General features: G+C 39.5%; 1 protein-coding gene and 1 long non-coding RNA gene across 5 annotated transcripts in view; one reads left to right on the top strand and one right to left on the bottom strand.

Moving 5' to 3' along the window:
- Positions 1 to 20,478, bottom strand: part of DNAJC27 (DnaJ heat shock protein family (Hsp40) member C27) — a 94,861-nt gene extending 74,383 nt beyond the window's left edge. For 3 of the 4 annotated variants that reach the window (XM_073215755.1, XM_037005575.2, XM_017660705.3), the window contains exons 1-3: positions 19,504 to 20,478; positions 10,000 to 10,082; positions 6,477 to 6,546 (exon numbers count right to left, since the gene is read on the bottom strand). In XM_073215755.1, coding sequence (XP_073071856.1) covers positions 6,477 to 6,546; positions 10,000 to 10,082; positions 19,504 to 19,590 — 240 coding nt within the window. In that variant the 5' untranslated portion in view covers positions 19,591 to 20,478. The remainder of the gene's footprint in view (positions 1 to 6,476; positions 6,547 to 9,999; positions 10,083 to 19,503) is intronic. The other variant, XM_073215753.1, reaches the window with a different exon arrangement.
- LOC140844334 (uncharacterized) lies at positions 12,840 to 18,640 on the top strand. Its single transcript, XR_012122479.1, has 2 exons — positions 12,840 to 13,403; positions 17,162 to 18,640. It is a non-coding gene; the product is annotated as an uncharacterized lncRNA (long non-coding RNA).
- Positions 20,479 to 20,765: the final 287 nt, after the last annotated feature.

Here is a 20,765-nt window from a genome sequence, read left to right as displayed (position 1 = left end):
ATGGATCCCTAACTTCTCCTGTTAGCAAGACCCCTATACGACCTCAGCAAGGGCCCCCCTGAAGAACCATGATCATCCTCACCCCGACACTCCTTCATTAAGTTTCGTCAAGCCCTTGTGGAAGCTCCAGCTCTCCATCTCCCTGATTTGTCGAAACCCTTCTCATTATACATTCATGAGAGGTCCAGTCAAGCTCTAGGAGTCCTAGGCCAATATTATGGCCCATCCTTTGCCCCAGTAGCTTATCTCTCCAAGCAATTAGACCCCACAGTTCAGGGATGGGCCCCCTGCCTACGAGCATTAGCCGCTAGACAGCTCTTGCAGAAAGAAGCTCATAAACTGACATTCAGGGCACCCCTTACCATTCTGTCCCCACATCACCTAAAAGATCTCTTAACCTACAAAAGTTTACAGACTCTCCCTCCCTCCAGACTCCTGACCTTACTGTCCTCTTTCCTCCAAAATCCCATTCACCCCCTTTGCCATCCATACCCGAATCATGACTTTTCCCTCCTTTACCGCTCTCTCGCTTTTTTTCCTCATTCCTATTGTCTTCCCTGCCACCCCAGCCTCCTTTGTATGGCGATTCAAAGTCAGACAGACTTACACACAGCATCAAACAAAAGTTACTGCCCTCATTGCCACATCAGACTGCCCTCTGAAAAGCTGCTCTGAGCCTTTATACCTCCACTTTCCTCCCTCCACTGAAGTGTTCACTAGCAGCGACCCTTATTCTCCCTACCTCTGCTTCCTCTATGACCAAAAACAAGCCTATTGCAGGCGATGGCCAGACACCTACAGGAGATGTCCCTACTGGTCTTGCGCCATTCACTACATGGGTAACTTCCAGTACCCACAGTATTACTCCTCCAACCATTTCATGAAATATCCCAACAGCTCATTCTCCTTATCAATCCCAGATCCCTGGGACTCTAGATGGGCCGCCAGAGTCACAGCCTCAGTTTACTACGGGGAGTCCTCGACCTCCCACGGTACCCTTCATATCTCTCGAAAGTATGTTCCCTCTCATTCCCAGATCTCTCAAGTTGCATCAGATATCAGACATTCCAAAAAAGTCATTATCCAAACTCTTGACGGCGCCCCTTCATCTTCTTATCCCGGCCCCTCTTCCCATTTCTCCTACTCTTCATTACAGCTCATTCAGGACACCACCATCTTTCTCAGCCACACCCTTAACACCGCCAATTGTTTCTTGTGTGCATCACTACAGCGCCCACTGCTGGCCGCCGTGCCCCTTAATATTTCCAACTACTCCTTCCATGCAGAAAGACAACCCCTTTGCCCCCTGGCACACACATACCCCTATGGGAACCAGAATACGCAGATAATCTCACCATCCACCACTGTGTAGGCCCAACTCCACCCCCCTCCAGCGCACTTCACTGCCTCTCTATCTACACCCCTACCTCCAGCTCTAAGACTTTTATGCAACCAGGACACTTCTTTTGGTGATTATAATGGCAGTCTTTTCAACTCACTGCCTCTCAACTCCGATACACCCTGCATTCTCGTCACCCTAATCCCACAGCTTACACTTTACAGCATTGCAGAATTTCTTGAGCTCCAACCTCCTTTGCCCTCGCGCACAAAAAGAGCTGCTTTCCTTTCCATTATGGTCGGTATCTCTTTGATCACCTCAGCCATTGGGGCAGGGTTTTCAGGAGAAGCCTTGAGTCACTCTCTATGGGCAGTTAGAGATCTCAACGCCAAACTTGAGGGAGCTCTGACATCCACTGCCGATTCCCTAGCCTCTCTCCAAAGTCAGGTCACTTCGCTAGCTAAAGTCACCCTTCAAAACCGGCGGGCCCTAGATCTGCTTAAAGCTGAGAAGGGCGGCACCTGCGTCTTCCTCTGAGAAGAGTGCTGCTATTACATCAATGAATCCGGCATTGTAGAAACTGACATCACCAAACTCACTGACCTTGCCTCCAGCCTCCACTCTGCTTCCAATTCCAACCCATTCTCTTCAATACTAACAAACCCCCTCCTCACCTAGCTCTGGCCCATTGCAGGCCCCATAATAATCATTCTTCTCGCCTGTCTCTTCTTACCCTGTATAATAAAGTTCATCAAATCCCAAGTCGGAAAAATCTCTAATCAAGCTTTCAACCAGCTTTTACTCAGACTCTACCAGCTTCTGGCCACAGAAGATCCCTCACCCTCATGTGACCTCCTCACCACACGCTGAGATGGACCCCTCTCTCCACTGGAAACTGTTCCTGGAAACAATGGCCGCAGACGCCTGGCTCCTGACACCCATATCCTCTTGGCACCATTGGAATCAACAGGTCCTCGACCTATGGTTACAGGGAACCTTCATTGATTTCCAAACCTGAGGAAGTCCACATCTACTCATCCTTACTGTGGGGAGTCCTATCAACCCTTTCCTCCCAATCCTCAAGCCCTCACTCCCTTCTCCGCCCCTGTTCAGCAGGAAGCAGCCAGAGAGAAAGCAACGTCCACAACCCCATAGAGGAGAAAGGGGGGAATGAAGGGCCCCCACCAGTAAGATGGCAAACTTCCGGCTTCTCTTCGGGGTCCTCGGTTCCCGCCGGCGCCACCTGAAGCCCAATCACCTCTCGCCCCTCCTCCCAATCCCAGCACCTAGCCAACAGCCACCAGCCCCATAGAAGTAACACCACAATTACCCCATGCCCCTTCCTATATAACCCAGCACCTTTCCCTAATAAAGCGGAATTCTCCGGTGAATTGCTGCTGTGTGTCGCTCCTTTCCTTTCACCCCCATCACTACAGGTATTCATTCTCCAAACTCATGGTCTGCACCACTCAAAACTGTCTCATGTGTTATATTCTTCTTGATTCCCACCAACCTACATAACTCTTACCCACCAACACTCAGTTTAAACATTGCTCCCTCCAAGAGGACTTCCTGCTCTCCCAAGTAAGCTAGGTTTGGGTATTAAGTACCCCCAAGCATTCTGTCATTTGTTTAACATGTGTCTTTTCTGACATATTTACATTCCATAAGAAAAGAGGCTGTGTATTTCTGGTGTCAGCATATAACTGGTATATTGGTAAATGGTGAACGTATGACTGACTGGGAATGCTACAGAAAGAAATCCTACAATGGGCAGGGTCTAGACCACATTAATTCTAAGGCATCCTTTAACTCTCCCTTTATATGATTTCGCATAATGTAAGATTTATGCTATAGTTTCTGATAGTTAGAATCTATGTCAAACTTGTCACCTAGAGCCCCTAAGCCTTTTTCACTGACAATATTCTATATTTGTGAAACTGATTTCATCCACTGTAAGACTCTACATTTAAGAGGAATTAATTTTACCTAAATATTTGAGTATATTCACAAGATGGAAGATTATAAATTCATTAAAAATTGTTTCCTCTGGGAAGATGGAGTAGATGTACTTTCCCTATTCTTCCTGCTAAGTACAAGTAAAAACCCTGGACATTACAGTTAAGACTATAATTATAATATAAATATATTATAAGAAGACTCTGGAAGGTGGAGAGAAGGCAGACAAACTAGGCACATTGGGACCTGAGCAAGAACATAGTGGCAGTTCGCCTGGGTTAAGTGTCACACATCCAAGACTTGGAGCTAAAGAAGTACAACTTGGAAACACCAATGGGTACAGACAATAAAAGTCCAACAAAAGCTGCTGTCTTTAGCCAAAGGACCAGGAAAGGGGCAGCCTCACAAGACAAAAAAATTTAGATGATAACTACTCTCCAGCCAGTCAGCTCAGAAAAAAATCTGTCTCCACTCCCACCCACTCAAACAAAGGTTGAGAAATATTAGAAAAATAAATTACTGAAAAACATATTAACTGAAATGAAAAAAAGCTTAATAGTTGAGTTCAACAGCATAATGGAGGGGACAGTGGAAACAATCAGTGAACCGAAAGGCAAAACAATAAAAATTACCCAATCTTAACGATAGAAAATTTTAGTTAGTTAACTAAACAGACAAAAAACAAATAAAAAACAGAGCCACAGGGACCAATAGCACTATAACAAAAGATGAGTCCAGGAAAGAGAGGAGAAATAGGATGGGACCAGAAAAGCACTCAAAGAAATAATGGCTGAAAACTCCTAAATTTGGCAAGAGACAGAAACCTACAGTTTCAAGAAGCTGTAGGTTCAAAAACTGAAGAGAAAGGGAAAAATCATGAAAGCAGCCAGAGAAAAAGCACCAACTTCTCATATGGGGAAAAAACTTCAAATGACAGACGATTTCTCACAGAATCCGTGGAAGCCACAGGAAAGAAGCACACTGTTTTTCAAGTGCTGAAAGAAAAGAAACACTAACCCAGAATCCTATAACCAGCAAAATTACTCTTTAGGAACAAAGGGGAAATCAAGACATTCTTAATCTAGTAAAACTAAAAGAATCTGTCACCAGCAGACCTATACTAAAAGAATGACTAAAGGAAGTTCTCTAAACAGAAAGGAAACAATGAAGGAAGGAACTGTGGAACATAATGAAGGATGAAAGAACAGAGTAAGGAAAAATATGGGTAAATATAATAGGCTTTCCTTCTCTCTAATTTTCTAAATTAAGTGTGACAGTTGAGCAAAAATATAATACTGCCTGATATAGTTCTAAATATAGGTAGAGAAAATAAGACAATTGTATTATAAATGGGGGAGGACGAGAGATACAAAGGGAGGAAAAGTTCCTATTCACTCATACTGTTGAAATGACAATACCAGTAGACTGTGATAACTTATATAGTGTAATAACTGAAGCATCCACTAATAAAGCTATTGAAAGATTTAGTCAAAAACACTGTAAATAAATCAAAATGGAATTCAAAAATATTCAAGCACCCAACAGGAAGGCAGGAAAAAGAAAACAGATAAATGTAAAACAGAATGAAGAGAAAAAAAAAAAAAAAACAGACAGACTTGAAGCTTAACGTATTAGTAATTACATTAAATAAAAGCGGCCTAAATATTCTAATCAAAGGACAGAAAATGGCAAAACAGATTTAAAAATATGACCCAACTATGTGCTGTTTACAAGGAAGTCACTTCAAATATAATGATATAAGCTGGCTGAAAGTAAAAGGATAAAAAAAGATACATCATGCAATCAATCACTAATCAAAAGAAAGCAGAAATGGCTATATTAATATCAGATAAAGTAGACATGAGAGCAAAGAAAATTGCCAAAGACAGGATACATTAAATAATAATAAAATTATATAATGAAGACTTAGCAATCTTAAATGTATATGCATCAAACAAGAGTTGCAAAATATGTAACGCAAAAACTGATAGAACTGAAAGAAGAAACAGACATATCAACAATTATAATTGGAGTCTTTAACACTCCTCTCTCAGCAATTGATAGAACAAATAAACAGAAAATCAGCAAGGATATAAAACAATTCAACACCACCACTGACCAACAGGCTCTAATAAATATTTATAGAGCCCTCCATCCAACAAAAACAGAATTTCATTCTTTTCAAGTGTCCATGGAATGCACACCAAAAACAGAACATATCCTGGGCCATGAACATAAAAAACCTCAACAAATTTAAAAGAATTAAAATCAGACCATGTATTCTCTGGTCTCAATGGATCGAACTAGAAATATATAACAGGAAAATTTCTAAACACTTGGAGACTAAGCAACACACTTCTAAATAGTCCATAGGTAAAACAGAAAGTCTCAAGGGGAATTTTTAAAAAGACACATAGAGTGAATGAAATGAAATATGAATGAAAATGAAAATACAACATATCAAAAATTGTGGGACACAGTTAAGCAGTGAAGCAGTGCTGAGAGGTGAATTTATAGCGTTAAAGAGAAAGTTTCAAATCAATAATCTAAGATCCTACCTAAGAACCTGGAACAAGAAGAGCAAAATAAACCCAAAGCAAGCAGGGGGAAGGAAACAATAAAGATAAGAGGAGAAGTGAAATGGCCAAACTAGAAAACACTAAAGGGCCTCCTTAGGGAAAATGAAAAACCCAAGGAAGGAAAAACAAAAGAAAATGGCCACGGGATTCATTTTGAGACTACTTAGGCCTGATAAGCACTCAAAAGCCAACCAAATGTTCTCCCGAGGGAACACACGTGACTGAGGTGTGAACTGGAAAGATCACTTTAGTACCTTGCTGTGGAAGAAGTCACATTACTAATTCTGAAGTATGAATGTAATTATCCTTTCACATTCAGGGCTAAGATATAAAGTAAAAAGTAACAGTTCTTTGAAAATTAAAATGTTTCTAAGTGTTTGAATCATTAGCAATGAAATTTCTTACTGCTATGTAAGGGCACAGCACAAAAGACCAACAGATATCCATAAAGTTAAGCTCAGAAGAGAAGCCACAAACACCAGCTAAACTGACCTAATTTTATACATGATTTTAATATTGGTTGTTTCAGATAATTCAGGATCTTTACCTAAATCCATGAACAATATTGGATATAGGTTTTCTCAAAAAGACTTTCTTACCTCGTAGAAGAAGGGATGTCCAGCCATATCAAAGATGTTAACTTTGAGTTCTCTGTCTCTGACTTGTACCCTGAAATGTTCAAATGAAACAATCCCAAAGGAGGTTATGGTTCTGCATTCACATTAATATCATTTATGTCATTTATGAATTTCCAAAGGTATGTGTATGAAATTTAAAAGCGGCTTTCTTAGTGCCTCTTCTTGATGCCAGATAATCTTTACAATATGAGCCAGCCATTTAGCAGATGATCCTTATTTTAACAACACTGAACCCTCTTGGAACAAGCACTGTCACTCACCGTCAACTTACCTCAGAACACTTCAGTCCACACCCCTTCCCTAACAAAGGATGGCTATTACTATGGTACTAAGAACAATTTATTTGGGACACGGAGTGAGATAAAAGAAAACAAAATAGGGCGAACCTAATTCCTACTTCTTATACTTGGTTACCATGCAGAACAATAACAAAGATGTGTACTATAAAAGCCTGCTTAATTTTTTTGTTATCTTCATTTGAGCAAGAGCAATAATCAATTTGTCTTCAGAAATTTGAAAATAGAGAAAAGAACAAAAAGGAGAATAACCATTCATATCAGAAATAACTACTGTTAACATCATAGCATATTTACTTCTAGTCCTTTTTTTAAAGAAAAATCACTATTGGAAAGTGAATGAATAAAACATTGCAAATAATTCAAACATGAAAGGGAAAATACAAAGATGAAAAGTTTAAAAGTATCCCAAATCTTATCATGCAGAAAAAAACCTTCATTAATGTAGATGGACATCACTGCAGCATTCCATGCAGAGATAAGACTGATATTTTTATAAAAATGGGATTATACTATTTTAAGATACAAGTATAAAATTTACTTTTTATTGAATTTAACAAAAGAATAGGAAACTGAAGTTAACTGGAATTATTGGATTTTAAATATAAATGTCTCTGTACCACAAAGAATGTTATTTCCTAAAAGATTCCTCTAAGGTTAAGAATAGAGAGTATTAACAATAAATTAACAGATTAGAGTCATTATGTTTTTCAAGTAACATGTTTCAGTTTAGACAGCATTGCTATGACTGCTTCCTATGGAATATAAGGACAGCAGCACTTGCTCTCAACTGTCCCTATATTACCTCTTCATTTATTATTATTATTATTCCTTTGTCCAAGTTTATAACATCTACTTTCTGTTCTAAAACCGTATTCCTAGAGTTGTTTTCTATTACTTGTGTACTTAAATCAAACTAACCACTAATCATCTTATCATGATTTCTTCATTCCTGAATTCTCTACCATATTTCATCAATTCTAAGACACACATTTGTTTCCATTTTAATGTCTACGAAATCGGGTCCATCTTACAAAAGAGAGTGTGAGAACAGCAAAACAAAACCATGTATTAAGCTTGAGAGTATTTGGAGAAGATAGTGGCAGAGTTTCAGAGCATCTGGAGAAGATCTGGTTTAACAATTTATATTAAAAAATTTTTACTCTGAAGAGATAGCAGGTGAGAAGGGATGGAACTGAAGTCTATAAAGTCAGGAAGTAACACATATGTGTTTACACATCGAAACTCAAAGAGGAAGCCAAACAGAGAATATTACTTTAAGAAAAATAGTAGTTCCTTACCTCAAGGCAGTGTTTTCCTAAACTGTAGCCTGAGGACCTCCTGTATCATAATTATGAGAGCTTGTTACAAATGCAGATTCCTGTGCCCCACCTCAGACCCAGCAAAATCAGAATCTGAGTGGATGGGACCAAGGAATCTGCGTTTTTACCAACTCTCAAGTAAGTCTTAAACATACTGAAATTTGAGTTTCACCATATTGAAAACAGGAAGGGTAGAATGGCCATCTATTATTTTGACTAACCAAAAGAGTACCCCAACTTTCTCCTCCCAGATGTGGTTCCAATGGGTTCTGCCATCTTCTTAGTGATCCCACTCTAATGGTCACAGCTAACTGAGCTGGGGAAAGGCATATGTCCCCACCCAGACAATCAAAACCTTCCCTAGGATTTTTAAACTTGGAATTTTAGTTTTGGTCTTTCTCTGGAGGTAAAATTTACAATGTGAGCCTGAGATCTGCAGGCAGCTGTGTAGAGGAAGCCAAAAAGTAGAGAGATGTAGTGAAGTAATCTGGTTATATTCTGCTCTGATTCCAGCCTTATCTGAGGCCCAGCTACATCCTTATACTTGGACTATGTGAACTGATTAATATCCCTCCCCTCCTTTTCTGCTTGAGTGGGTTTTGAGTTGGGTTTCTGTCAATTACATCCTCCTGACTTACCATGAGACAATCATCTTTTCCAAAAATAATTTCAGCCAGAACAGAATAGTCTTGAATAAGCCATAGTTCTACAGCATAATATGGTAAATTACCATTTCTTAGATAAACTAGCTACTTACATGGGTTCAAAACAAAACAGCCTTAAATAGGATATTCTACTGTATAATTGATGAAATCCTCTGCCTTGAAGTATAGATACACTCTTCCACTTAAGTCTACCTTCTTGAATGTTACCCCCATATTCTAATCTTGCAAACTTCCTCTTTAGATGTGTCTAACCTAATAATTAGTATTTGCTGTGTACAAGCACTATGCTAGGTACCTAAAGATAATTTATACTAATAGCAGGAGACATTAAACATACACAAATAAGAATAATAACACAAGGTATTTTATGATAAATACCATAAATAACGTAGAGAATTTTAATACTTCTGTCATTTGCAACCAAAGAGTCCTAACTGATAAAGGAGGTGTTCAGAAGGCCTTATGGGAACAGAAGCATTTCACACCTTAAGAGACTGATGGGTGGACAGATGAGAGGAAACTACATTTCAGGTGGACAGAATGAGTCATAGCACTGAGACAGTAAAGTATGAGGACAACAGTTCCGTGTGGATGGAGAGTATAGTCTATAAAGGAATGTAATAAGAGAGACGGGGAGGTGCAGTTTAAGGCCAGAATAGTGAGGGCCTGAAATTTCACCTTCAGTGGGTGTGTGCCTCAATTCTACACTTTTATTGGCAGTATTATTTCCTGCTATTGTAAGCTTATCTCCCCAGGCTCAACCACCCTTGATTCATCTTCAGATAAATCTCTATTTAACCCAACTTTACTGTTCCCAGATCAGTAGATACCAACAGGCTATAAAGATCATAAGCCAAAAAAGGAAGTCTGTGGATGAAAATTTTCCACATAATATTTAGACTTTAGAGAGAGTATCTCAACATGCTCTAAAAGCATACAATGCTCTAAAAAGAACGCTTTTATATAGGAACATGTTCCTTGAAAAGTGACACTTGCCAGTTAGGCTTTGTGTTGACTTGCCCATTGTTATAGAACCTATACTGAACACCAGGCTTGGTGACTAGAATGTACTCAGTCGACAAATGACACGGTCATACACGTCTGTAAGATCTCTTATTCCTATCTTTCCCAATTTATCTTCAGAATCTCTATTTCAAGACAGATCATTTTAGAAGGGTTCTGAATTTCTATATATACTCACTTTGTGACTCCATAGTCAATTCCAATTGTTGCAAGATATTTAGACACAAATCTTTTCTCACAGTACCGCTTTATAATACAGCTCTAAAATGATAAAAATACACACTTTTAGTAAATACACTCTGGGAACACAGTCAAAATAAGCACATATCTTCATTATGGTTCCTTCATTCATCCCTATGACTGAAAAATCATTTTGAAAAGCCAAAACTATAAAATAACTGAAACAAATGCTAAAAGCAAAGATTTAAAGGAAAATTTTTAAATTCTTCCCTTAATACCAAATATGGGTATGTTTTCAGTTTAGTTCTCAGTCCTTGTGCTCCTTTCTTTTGAAGACCTCTTCTATCTTGTATTTTCAACAATACTATCAAAACATCTATGTCTAGCCTTGGCTTCCCTCTCAAGGCCAGATCTACATATCCAAATATCTACTGGACTAGTTTCTACTTAGATCTCACTATTACCTCAAATTAACATGTCCAAAAATGAACTAATCTTACACATAAAAACAGCTCATCTTGCCGAAATCCTACTTTTGTTAACATCAACATTTTCCAAGTCACAGAGCATCAAAATATTCAAGTCATGTTTGATTCTGAGCCTTTCTAAATCTTCTTTTGAATGTTTCTTTCATCTTTCTCTTCATTCCAATTCCCATTGATACCACATTGGTTTATGTCCCCATCATTATTTGTACACAATGGTGCAAAATTCTTTTATTGGTCTTTCTGCCTCCTTTTTATCCTAATTTGAATCAATACTGCATGCCAATAACATTATGTCACTGCCCTAACTTTAAAAATTTGCTGCTGCCAAAAGTTTGATATCCATATTCCTTTGCCCTTTATTCAAGGTCCTCCATTTTCTGGCCCTAAGCTGTCTTCTCTGTCTTAAACCTTCTAGATAAATTCTCCATTTCTGCAAGTCTCCCAGGACCTGACCTTTGTCATTACTTTTCCCTCTACTTGGAATGAGTTTTCTCCTTTCTTTCCAAATTTTATTTATTTTAAGGCCCAGTTCAAACTTTAAGCACACAGGTTATAAGAGGTCTTGCCAGCATCCTAACTCTTCTAGTAGTTTCTATATATACTACTATATATATATATATACACACACACACACACATACATAATATGTATGTATTTATACAAACACTATACATTTGCCATCAGCCATACATTGCCTTGTATTGTTAATTATCTTCTCACGTGTATATTTACCTTATCTCTTTAGCTAGACAGTAAACTACTTGAGGATTAGCACCAGTAGTTTACTTCTTTGTATCTTTTGCAACAATTAGCTCAGTGCCAGTGAAAAACCAATTTAAAATGACTGTATATTAATAACAATCCTTAACACTCTGAAACTTGTAATTTACCTGAAGTTCTGGTAATGGAGTTTATTCTTTTCCAATACTTTCCTGATGAACCTCAATCTAAGTTAAACAGGACAGTTAATTTTCAAGGCATTTAATAAGCTAGCTGTGAACTGAAGAAAAACTTGGAGTGATTTCTGCTAAGAGGCTGCACTTTTAACACCACCTTGTAGCTTGAAAGACCATTACAAATGTTTTCTCTCATAATAGTCTAGAAAAATTAACATAGCCTATTTCTAAATTACTGATGAGATTAAGAAGTCCTTTAACTCCAGAATGCAATTTAAACCCTAGTTCTAAGTGTTTAAAGAGACACATGTTTAAATAACAGTTTTAATAACCACTCTCCATAACACAAATAGCATTCCTGATCCTTAGGATCTTACAAGCTAAGCTCAATAACATAAATATAGAAAGAATTTTTGCTTTCACTATTTTTCTTACATAGATTTTTAGGTACTTCTCTTTTTTAATGCAGTTCCAATTATAATCCTAATAGGTTTAAGCCTTTTTAAATAGAATTATCCTAAAATTCATATGAAAGGATGACTATCTGAGAAGAACTAATCGCAGTATAAAAAAGAGGAAAGGGCCAGGGCCATAGAAAGAGGAGGGACTTTGTTTTAACAGGTATCAAAATACAGTCTGCAACTATCCAAGATAGTATTATATTGGCATAAGAACAGACAAATAGGTCAATAGAACAGAAGCACAGAAACAGATCCCATTATATAAGGAGATTTAAAAAGTGACAAAGGTGATAAAGTCAATGGGAAAAACATGATTTATCTAGTAAAATGCTACTGGCACAACTGATTATCCAGCTGGAAAAAATGTGAGTTTGGCTCTTAACTGACCTATATACAAAAATATCACAGATGAATTTGTGATTTAAGTATTTAAAAATAAAACAACAAAAATTTTAGAAAATGTTCAACATATGTATAACCTTAGGGAATCCTTTTTAAACAGGAAAGGAAACCCAAAAACCATAAAAGAGAAGATGTATAAATAATAATAATAATAAAAGCAATTTTACGGCAGAATATCTAAAAAATATTAAAAGATATCATATTTAGGCAAAAAATTTGTAACTCACAAATACAAAGTTAGTATCTCTGACATCCCAAATCAGAAAAATAGATAAGACACATCACCCATCAGAAAAATGGGTAGGGAGCATAAACTTGGGAACACACAGAACAGCAAATCCAAATATCCAATAAGCATATGAAAAGATGCTCAGCTTCATCTGTAGTCAGTGAAATGCCATTTAAAGTAACAGTGAAATAACTTCTCACTAACCAGATCGGTAGTCATTAAAACAGTGACAACACCTATGTTGGCAGGAATTTGGGGAAAAGGATACCTGAATACTGCTGGTAGAAATACACTTTTGGAAGAGCAATTGGCAGTTGCTGCTAAAATAGAAAAATGTGCTTTTCAACTACGCAGTTCTACTTCTGGTGTAGGATCTGAAGAATCAAAAGTTAGCATAAGTACAGCCATCTTAAGGCCTAAATACCACCCCCTAACCCAAAAGAAGGAAAATCATTAGAATCTTGAAAAACAAGTTAGTTAGCCTGTGTCAATTGTAGTGACCTTTAGTTAGCTAACCGTAAATCAGTTAATCATACACGCCTAGCTTATCTTACTAGAACCACCCTAGACATTCCGTAGGTGATCTCATCTAACCAGACCCCAGGATGTGGCGCCAGCAAAAGATTTATGAGCCTATAGAAAAAAACCCTGTATTGTGATTATGGAAAATTCTACCCCTTTTGAAAATGCTATAAAACCTTCTGCCTTAGTGTGCTCGGGGTCCTCGTTGAGACCTGCTGCGACAGGCTGACTTGGACCCCAACTAGTTGGCTTCCGAATAAATTCCTCTTGCTTGTTGCATCAAGAAACGTCTTTGGTGAGTGATTTGGGGCGGCGCCTTCCTCAGGGGAATCCAACATTTGGGGGCTCGTCCGGGATCATGCGCTCACCCCGCTTCACTCCCAAAGTCGCTCTTGGAGGAAGAGGTAAGATTAGTGGCGCCTTGGTTTGTCTGTGTTCTGTTTTCTGTTTTTCAGTGAGACCGGTCAGAATTCTGAAAGGGGGTACCCACTGTCTGGCAGCTGTCCCGATCCCGTAAAGGGGTCGAGACTGCGGTCGGTAGACGTACTAGGAGCACCGCAGGCTGCAACCCTGGGGGACGCCTCGGGGAGGTTGGGAGGCCAGGGACGCCTGGTAGCCTCCCGTCTGTTTTTCCGGCAAGGTGAATCTGATGAGATAGGGTTGATTTTCAGGTGCCAGGAATATCAACCCTCTGATTCCTTTCGGTTTCTGTTTGAAAATCTGAGAAAAAACAAAAAGCGGCCGCTGTGTGTCTAATCTGTGTGTGTCTCTGTTTTTTGTGTCTTTCATGTGCCTAATAATTGTTATACTGACAAGGGGACAGACTCAGACAACCCCCTAAGTGTGTAAATGAATATATCTTTCTACCTCCGGATGGTATTAATGAAATTGATTTAAAGACAAGCGCTTGTGAAAATTGAGTGTTCTAAAACTTCCAGAAAACCTGGTAAAAAAGTGTTAAGCATTAATGCTAATTTGAGTTTGCCTGAGGCGGGCATGTCCTGGTAGTTGTCCGCTGCCTGAGTTTACCTAGAGTCATTTGAGTCATGTTATCTGCTAAATCTTTTAAGAATAGAATGCTTAGAAGCTTGGCTTTGTCTAGTGTTCAGTGGGGGTCTTGTGAGTAGGCTAGCATAGTTGTTGCAGGTAGGTGAACTGGATAAGTGTGGCAAGTGAACACCTTTTAAATTGTGTGTTGCAGTGTGTATGCCTACCTGCAGCCTGAGAATCTTTGTAGTAACTTAAAGCCTTAGAGTTTTGTTAAGTTGAGAAGATGTGCTCTGTGTTTGCTGGGAGATTGTGCTGTGAAGCTCATGGTTGCAGAAATTGTAGAATGTGTTCGTGAGTTTGTTGGTCTAGAAAATGTTAGTTTGACAGTTTGCAGTGTCCTGCTTCTCAGTGTTCACTAGAAGTTAAAGTTTCTAATGGTTTTAAGTTCTAATTAAAACCACTTAAAGTAATAAAGAAAAACATTTCTCTATGCTAAAAGATGTATGTTTTAATAAGAAAAAGTATAAAAAATGAAAACTCTTCTGCATGCTAAAGAATGTGTTTTGTGATAAAAGAAAGTAACTTTGTTCTAAAGTACAGCTATTTATTTAAAGAGAGACAAAGAGAGAAAACAGCGTGGTGCCTTTTGTTGTAGAAGATCCGCTCAGCCTGTTGCTTTGGGGGGAGGGTTAGGATGTTTAGAGATAAAGTGAGATAAACCCAGTCAAGCCGCAGGCAAGCCCAGGCATAATTCTCACCGGCTTATGTGCTTGGGACCATGGGGCAAATGAAGAATAAATTACTATATTCTTACAGATATAGTCATGCCTAGTGAAATTAAAGCAAGTGAGTCTTGATATCAAGTGCACAGCAAAATTAAAATCTCGTTTCCAGTTAAACAGTTTTCTTTAACTGTTAGTCTGCTCTTAATGTTGAAAGATCACAGCAGTTTCTCATGCTTAAAGTCTCAGTGAGTTGCCATGAAATCGTAATGTTAAAGGGACTAAAAGCTAAAGTTTGTTAGTTAACAACTGTATAACCTTTATTTGCCTTTGAAATATTTTGTTATTAAAAATGATTGCATGGCCTGAAAAATTGAATTCCTAAGCAGAATAGTAACAAAGCTTTTTTCAGCTGATTAAATGCACTTAGTTAACAAACCAAAATTTATTAAACTGTAGAATCTGGACAAGATTATGTTTCTCCCAGAAAAACAGGTTTCACTGTGAAGGTTTAGATAGACGAACGTGTGACCACTTTTGAAAAAAGTTGTAATAGATTTTTTGAGAACCACCAGGTCTTCTTGTTTAATTTATATGCTGTATGTTTAAAAAAAAAAAAAAAAAAACATGGGGGAATCTACTATTAAAGAGTAAAACATTCTTGAAGCTTTCAGGGAAGACCTGTAAACTTAAGCACTTTCTCTGTTTTTTGTATCTGGTCTTAGACACTTATGCTGAGTTATGTTCTTATTATTTTCACTGTTTGTAAGCTATTGATTGTAAGCCAAAGGTCATCATTTCTCAGTCCCTAAATGAAAAAGTAAAATGCCTGATCTCTTTCATCTCAAAGCATATTTCTGGTCATATCTGAATATCTGTGTGAAAGAAAGAGACATTTAAATTTGAGATTCTGCTTAAACTTTTAAGTTGAATTTGACTATAGCCATATTCATTCTTTGTATGTATCTCTAACAGGTCTTTTGTATGCCTGGTAATATTATACTCTGCCTTGAGTTTAGACAGTTCTTTCAGCTAAATATGAATTCTTATTGTAGCTTTTTTCCCCTCCTGAAGATGAAAGCAGAAGAATCTACCATCTGCTACCATTCTCTCAAGAATGCTTAGTAACCTAGAATTAGTTTGACTTTCTGTATGTTGTCTTTAAAAATTGACAGCAGCAGTCTCCCCTGCTGCCCCACTTTTTAAGATATCTCATTTACTGTGCTGAGTATATAGACAATAAATGTGTAATGATAGTTCTAAAAAAATTAAATGCAAAAAGGTGCTTTTACCTCTAGTTAACTCTGATATTTTCCAGAGGGCCCCTGGAACATGTCAGAAGAATTTTTTCTCACTAGACAAAGTATTTGACTAATTTGGCTTATTTATCTGATATATATATATTTATTTACCAAGAAAGCACTGTCAAAGAGAATGATGCTAAACTTTGTTACTGAATGTTTTGTATTACAGAAATATCAGAATTTCCTTATGTCAACTGTTTTACAGTAAGCTCTCATCATATCTTTAACCATTGTCATTTGTAAGTCTTTTGTCATTTATAGTATTATCCCTAAACTGGTAAAGAACTAGATTTCAGCAGAACAGGTATTAGTTACATAAGATTACATAAACTAAAGAAAATGATTTTGTGTCTTTTTGTTTCAAATGTTGCTGGTAAAGTGTTTTAACCTTGTTCTCTTAAACTGACAACAGTTTAGTAAATGACTATCTTTATGAGCAGAATTGAAACATCCTTCTCTCTACTTGATCCCTCCAGAGTTTAAAAACTTTCAGTGACTGTTTTTGTATTCCATGGCAGTATGTTTATTTGCACGAGTTCAATAAGAATCTGCTTTCCTTGTGAGAAGACTACTTAAGAACACTGGTTATACTACCAGGGCTTTGACTGGAATGTCGTACCTGGGAGACATGTGTATAAACTCAGATGTGAACAACTTTAAAGAACTAAGATTGACTTTATAAAGCCAACAAAACCCCTTGGAAGAACTGGCCTGGTACCTTGCTTACAGAGTTCCCAGCAGCCTTACCAGGTGAGTAAAGAAGGTCACTTCCTGGCAGGTGCAGAGACCTCGAGAAGAGAAGAATTCATCCAAATCTACAGGTACTGCAGGCAAAGCCTGATGGCAAGTCTGGCTTGGCTGTCTGGCCTCAAGAGGCCTTTAAAAGTTCAATCTGAAATTCCTTACAAAAAGTTCCAGCAAAGCATATTTAAAAGAGCCTGTGTAATCAATTGCTCTTCTTGCTGCACCTGTGCAAATAATCAAGCCAGCTGTTAATTATTTTCTTAACCTAGTTACTTCTGGTAAAAATGAGAGTGATTTTAGAGAGAAGTATCGTTTCAATAATGCAGCCTCCTTCCAGAATAAAAATCCAACTCCAGATGTTGCTACATAACCTAATAACACAATTTGTTTTATCTTGCCTAGAAGCCACAAAACTGCAAATAGTAATAAAAATGAAACCCAGAATAGAAGCGCCAGCCTTCTGAAGCCCTCTCAACTGACCAGTGATGGAGACCTAGCTGGACCCTTTACTGCGCCCCCTTCTCAGCATGAAGCAGCCAGAGCGGTCATCACCCCTCTTCCCTAGCAGCAGCTAGAGTCTGTATCTGTAGAAGAAAGAATGAGACCATACCCATAGCCTTCCCTGGTAAAAACAGGTATTTAATCCCTCCTCCCGAGAGATAGTGGGCTTGTAACACTGGAGTGACCCTATGTGTCTCTACTTCTGCCTTCAACTCCTCCCATGATTTCTGTATCATGGTCCAGCTGGTGCCCAGGTTGATGTATCATGATGATCTCTCATTCGTAGCTGAATTTGAACCTAAGCATAGATATAAGAGAGAGCCGGTCTCGCTGACCTTAGCCGTGTTGTTAGAGATAAGAGTCGCAGCTGGAGTGGGAACGGAGGCAGCCGCTATTGTTCAAGGGAACCAGCATTATGAAAGACTAAGGACTGCTATTGATGAAGACCTAAAAACCATAGAGCAATCCATTACAAAACTTGAAGAATCTCTGACTTCCCTCTCTGAGGTAGTCTTACAGAATAGACGAGGGCTAGATCTGCTGTTCCTAAAAGGAGGAGGACTGTGTGCAGCTTTAAGAGAAGAATGCTGCTTTTATGCAGATCATTCCGGGATAGTAAGAGATTCAATGTCAAAACTTAGAGAAAGGCTAGATCAGAGGAAGAGAGAGCGAGAAGCAGGCCAAGGACTGTTTGAATCTTAGTTCACCAGGTCCCCGTGGTTTACAACCCTGATATCCACTCTGGCTGGGCCCCTACTCATCCTTGTGTTGCTTCTAACTTTAAGACCCTGCATGTTAAACCGGTTAATAACTTTTGTTAGAGAAAGAGTGAGTGCTGTTCATGTACTAATGTTGAAGCAACAATACCACTCACTCACCTCACAAGAAGATACAAACATTCCATGATTGGAATGCCCCAAAAAGAGAAGTGGGGAAATGTAGGATCTGAAGAATCAAAAGTTAGCATAAGTACAGCCATCTTAAGGCCTAAATACCACCCCCTAACCCAAAAGAAGGAAAATCATTAGAATCTTGAAAAACAAGTTAGTTAGCCTGTGTCAATTGTAGTGACCTTTAGTTAGCTAACCGTAAATCAGTTAATCATACACGCCTAGCTTATCTTACTAGAACCACCCTAGACATTCCGTAGGTGATCTCATCTAACCAGACCCCAGGATGTGGCGCCAGCAAAAGATTTATGAGCCTATAGAAAAAAACCCTGTATTGTGATTATGGAAAATTCTACCCCTTTTGAAAATGCTATAAAACCTTCTGCCTTAGTGTGCTCGGGGTCCTCGTTGAGACCTGCTGCGACAGGCTGACTTGGACCCCAACTAGTTGGCTTCCGAATAAATTCCTCTTGCTTGTTGCATCAAGAAACGTCTTTGGTGAGTGATTTGGGGCGGCGCCTTCCTCAGGGGAATCCAACACTGGAAACCTAGTCCATAGAAATTAGAGCACCAGTATTTAGGAAGATAGGAGACACACCTTGGGAAGTTCCTAACCAATAGTTTCCACTTACCCAGAAGGACACACTATTTGGGTAAAGAAGAGACAAGACTTTTTTCAAAATTTGGGGAAAGGCCATGTCGCCTCTGGCCCTCCCTCCCCCCCATTCTACGGGAGAACATATAGCTGATAACCCAGTAGCTGGAGCAGAGAAAAAGGCAGTGGAACTATGTACGTAGTGACATTATCAGAAATAAAAACAAAGCAAGCAAAATAAAAACATAAGCACTCTCTGACGACTCTTCTGTGAAAACATCAGCCTCAATTATGCTTTAAGATTGAAATGTGGATTCTGGGCTCAGTTGCCTGCAGAGCAACATTTTACAAATCCCCAATTCACGTGCACACCAGTATGTTCCCTTTGGCTCCCAAGACCAGGTGGAGGTACTTTTGTTTTCCAACTTTAAGTCCTGGACAGGCCACCTAGAAAACAGATGTATTTAAGCAAACGATCTGACACAAATAGGCCTCATTACTTCTTTGGGGTACATTCAAGAGTTAGAGGGCCACAAGAAACCTCATGGAGAGTGACGTCGGTGGAGGAGGGGGTAACCCAAAGGTCAAAAAGGTCAGGAGAGTTTTCCTTCTGGAGCCGCATTCCCCAGAAGGAGACCCAGGCCCGCTCAGGGGCGGGGAGGAGGCTGGGCCCCGGGCTGTTGAGTGGCCGCCTTCCCAGCCAATCGGCACGTTGTCCCGCCGAGCTGAGGTCCCGCCCCTCCCTGCGCGGTACTCACTTTTCCCACTTCGGCGTTGCCCATGGAGATGACTTTGATGCGCAGGGACTTGCCAGGCTCCTTCCGCTTCGGTATGTTGGCCTCCATTGCCCTCACTCTCTCGAGGCCACCCGCCTCGGTCTCTCCTTGTTCACCGCGCTGGCCCGTCCCTCAGGCCTCCTTGTCCAATGGCAGGTCTGCTGCTATCGTCACCACCCCGGCTCCGCGGCTCGCCATCCCCGCCGCTGCCTGGCAGCCAGCGGGGGCGGTTGGGAGCGCGGGGACCTGGGGAAGGGTGAAGAGAGTCTCGCGATGCTAGGGAGCGGCACCGTGATGTCATCTCCTGGCCCCGGAGATGGGTCTGTGGTTACCTGTACCCTCGGGTTGCCGAAGTGAGCCAATTGCGTCCCGTGGCAGGAAGGCGGCCTTGACCGGGGACTGGGTTTACTCTTCACAGAGAACCCTGCCAATGTTCAGCTGCGCCTGGAGAGCAGGCACTCTAGGTTAGCAGCCGAGTGTTAGAAATTTAGGAGTATCTGAGTTACGGGTTGGTGGAAGGCCCAGCCGCACTAAAAATTCGAAATAGTCCGTTTGGGGGTGTTTTTTCTGCTTTCCAGGACCCGTAGGCCCGTGTACACCCGACCCTTCCAATATTGTGTTTCCCTTGCTCCCTGAGAGGCAAGGTCAGGAGCCGATGAAGTGGAGAAGTCTGGGTCCTGGTGCTGAACGAGGAGCCTTAGGCAAAATCTGAAACCCTTTACTATCATTAAAAAAAGTTCCATTTGGAGTCAAAATGGGTTATAATTTAGTCCTTGCTTTTCTATTACCTAGTTTAATCTGTAGGAGGAAAGCTTAGACTAAATGTTTCTCACATTCTTCCAGCTCAATCAAGGTGTGTTACAAGCTCCTTCATTTTCCTCCTCTCCCTGCTACTCAAATGCAAACTTAACCCCATCTTCTGTTCTCACCTTCCTTGTAGCTGATGACAGTACAGTAATAATGAATTATAACCGTTTTGTATTCTCTTTACAGGGAATGAAAAAATATCTGCTTGAAGAAAAATCAGTCTTAGAGGAACAGTAATTTTTTAGTCATCTTAAGTTACATAAGATAAATAGAACAACTCCACAAGTGCTTATTTAGTGCTCTGAAAAAAAGGGCTGCCAATATTCCAATGAACTGCAAGGGGGAAGGTAGCATTGCTTAAACATCTTAAAAGAAATACATTGCAGAGACAATGACTGACGGCTAAAAATGTCACCGTAATTATCAGATTTTCAAAC

The sequence above is a fragment of the Manis javanica genome, chromosome 1 (genome assembly GCF_040802235.1).
Source record: "Manis javanica isolate MJ-LG chromosome 1, MJ_LKY, whole genome shotgun sequence".
Lineage (NCBI taxonomy): Eukaryota > Metazoa > Chordata > Mammalia > Pholidota > Manidae > Manis > Manis javanica.
The sequence above is the reverse complement of the archived record's forward strand: the minus strand, read 5'-3'. Positions and strand labels throughout refer to the sequence as shown.